General features: G+C 40.7%; 1 protein-coding gene across 1 annotated transcript; it reads right to left on the reverse strand.

Annotated features, from left to right (window-relative positions):
* Nucleotides 1–835: 835 nt before the first annotated feature.
* LOC123425845 lies at nucleotides 836–2,421 on the reverse strand. Its single transcript, XM_045109591.1, has 3 exons — nucleotides 2,219–2,421; nucleotides 1,436–1,566; nucleotides 836–1,140 (listed from the first exon to the last, which is right to left on the reverse strand). The coding sequence occupies exons 1-3, from the start codon at nucleotides 2,339–2,341 to the stop codon at nucleotides 1,023–1,025; spliced, it is 372 nt and encodes a 123-aa protein (XP_044965526.1). The 5' UTR covers nucleotides 2,342–2,421; the 3' UTR covers nucleotides 836–1,022.
* Nucleotides 2,422–2,687: the final 266 nt, after the last annotated feature.

Below are 2,687 nucleotides of genomic sequence, written 5' to 3' on the forward strand. Positions count from 1 at the left end.
GACAAGTATTTCCGGACGGAGAAAGTACAAGTTTGTACAAGGGGGAATGTTACGAAACGAGACAGTGTCTCTACCGAAGGACCGAAGGGCATGATTAGCGGACGTCGTTTAGATTAGGCGTGTCCAAAATACCGATCGGGCATGTCCAACAACTGTCATCTCTTGTAAACAGGCGCCTCTACGAAGGCATCCCAAACTCCACAGTCAATAAACGCAAGTTACAATCAATTTGTTACAGTCAATAAACACGAAGTTACAATCAATTTGTTACATTCAATAAAACAGTCAATAAATACAAGTTACAATCAATTTGTTACACGCTACCGATCGGGCATGTCCAACAACTGTCATCTCTTGTAAACAGGCACAACTGTCATCTCTTGTAAACAGGCTCTACGGAGGCATCCCAAACTCCAAAGTCAATAAACACAAGTTACAATCAATTTGTTACAGTCAATAAACACGAAGTTACAATCAATTTGTTACATTCAATAAAACAGTCAATAAACACAAGTTACAATCAATTTGTTACACGTGAAACCCACCGCACGTTCAAATTAAAAAAAAGCCGTCGCTGACTTGTGGAGGATGGAGGCCATCATAAACTATGTTGACCGCGATGGTTGGGACAGACACTGAGAAGGCGAACATGGCGTCCGTTCCGCGTCGACGCAAAGCGAACTCGATTTTGGGTCGACGCGTTGGAGATCCTCTTTTGTCCACGCCGACCCAAACAAACAGATGCGAACAAAATGGGTCGCCCCATTAGAGTTGGGGTAAGTTTTGTATCTTAAGAAATCGATGAAAAATGAATGGATATATATGCAAAACGTGCTTAGCATAAATACGTCCATTAGGATTAATAATAATGTCAAACCAACTCAGACACATAGATACTTGTTACCTCAGAACCTGAGTCACTGCAACCATTCAAGCCTAGCATATACTACATACACAAACCATGATAGGGTTCCTTAACCCAGTAGATAATAAGGTTGCTTATCGAACTAGAAGAAATAAAACTACAGAGACATAAGAAGCAGGACAGTTGTTGGCACCAGCACAATAAGAGCAACGTCGCACGCCGTCTCAATTTTATTGAGCTTCTTGCGGTATTTTGCATAGTCTTCATTGCGAAGCCTGCACATAAAGGGCAAATATGTTAGAAGATAAAAAAGGCAGATATGATTTTTTACAACTAATACAAAAATATCACAAAGTACAAAGTTTATAACATAGCCCTACTTTGCGTCTGAAAAACCAGAGTAGTCTGCTTAATAAACATGAGATCACTATTTTGACTAACATTCTGCAACACATACATTGTGTTAATTTTATGTTCTGATCCAAAAGCAATTAACCATTTCTGTGAAAATACAGCGATCATAAACAGTACTAGGGTAAAAAAGCTCGTCCGGTTGGATACGGAATTTACCTCTCAGCTTCTTCCATAGCATCCAGATTCTCGTGTATCTCCTTTATATTCTTGTCAAACTCTGCAGTCATGCGCTTTATGACCTCACGGTGTTTGGCCTCATCATCATCAGAATAAACCACTGGGCCCCCCTATAATTTTTTAATGACATGTGTAAATATTACAAATGCTAGAAATTTATAAAAAAGTTGCAATACAGTAAATTCAGCATGCATGGCTCTCAAGAGGCTAAAAGATCCAATAAATGTCACCCCAAATCTAAATAAGTAAACACTAGTCCATCCGTTCCATCATACTCATAGTGCATATAGATTTTTTGACCAAATTTATATACAAAACTATTTATATCTATCTATAATACTAAATAGATATAATAGTATGAAACTATGTCTTATGATGAATCCAATGATATATGTTAGGCACTCCAGATGTAAATATGTTTTTACACAAACTTGGTCAAAGTTGATTAAGTTTGACTTTTTCAAAATCCCATATTTATATGCACTACATTATGGAATGAAGTGAGTACTTAAGAATGGATAATCATTGCCCAGAAAGATTTTCGTCATCCAAACATCCACCAAAAAGTAGTATAAGGGTGATTGATTTCTCTAAAAAGATGATAGTAGAGGGGAGGGGGCAAAACCGCACCAGCTCGGATCGGATCTAACTTGACTTGTCTAAAAAGTTGTACGTAAATTAGATGAAACGAGAGAAAAAGTAGAGCAAAATCGGACCAGCCAGCGGGGATCAGATGGCGAGAAATCGAACAGAAGTGCTTACCGTGCCACCCTGGGACATGAAGCGAAAACCAGTCGCCGGCGAGAGAGCGTGGACGGGGCGGCCCATCGCTGGCGACCTGGCACCGAGGGCCGGCATCTTCCTAACAAGAGAGCGCAGCGCCATCTGGTTTATTGGAGGCGGCGGCGGCGGCGGCGGCGGCGGATACTAGGGTTTGGCTGGCAGGAGGACTGGTTTCGTTTCGCTTCGAGACACGAACAGGATATATATCACATGAGTGAACGGGCCAGGCCGCTCTCCGACTAAACTTGGTAGTGCAGTCCCATATCCAGCCCAACTCTATCCTCTTCTTATTTTTGAGCTGAAGCCCAACTCTATCCTCTCTTTTTTTTGTTTTTTTGAGCTGAAGTCCAACTCTATCCTCTCTTTTTTTTTTGAGCTGAAGCCCAACTCTATCCTCTCTTTTTTTTTGAGCTGAAGCCCAACTCTATCCTCTTTTTTTGTTTGTTTT

The sequence above is a fragment of the Hordeum vulgare genome, chromosome 2H (genome assembly GCF_904849725.1).
Source record: "Hordeum vulgare subsp. vulgare chromosome 2H, MorexV3_pseudomolecules_assembly, whole genome shotgun sequence".
Lineage (NCBI taxonomy): Eukaryota > Viridiplantae > Streptophyta > Magnoliopsida > Poales > Poaceae > Hordeum > Hordeum vulgare.

Bases quoted from the DNA above. Each gene is read 5' to 3' on its own strand.
- LOC123425845 (XM_045109591.1), bottom strand. From the start codon at position 2,341: ATGGCGCTGCGCTCTCTTGTTAGGAAGATGCCGGCCCTCGGTGCCAGG. The intron at 1,567-2,218 runs GTAAGCACTTCT...AAAAAATTATAG, and splicing joins TCATGTCCCAGGGTGGCACG to GGGGGCCCAGTGGTTTATTC. The intron at 1,141-1,435 runs GTAAATTCCGTA...CTTTATGTGCAG, and splicing joins GCTATGGAAGAAGCTGAGAG to GCTTCGCAATGAAGACTATG.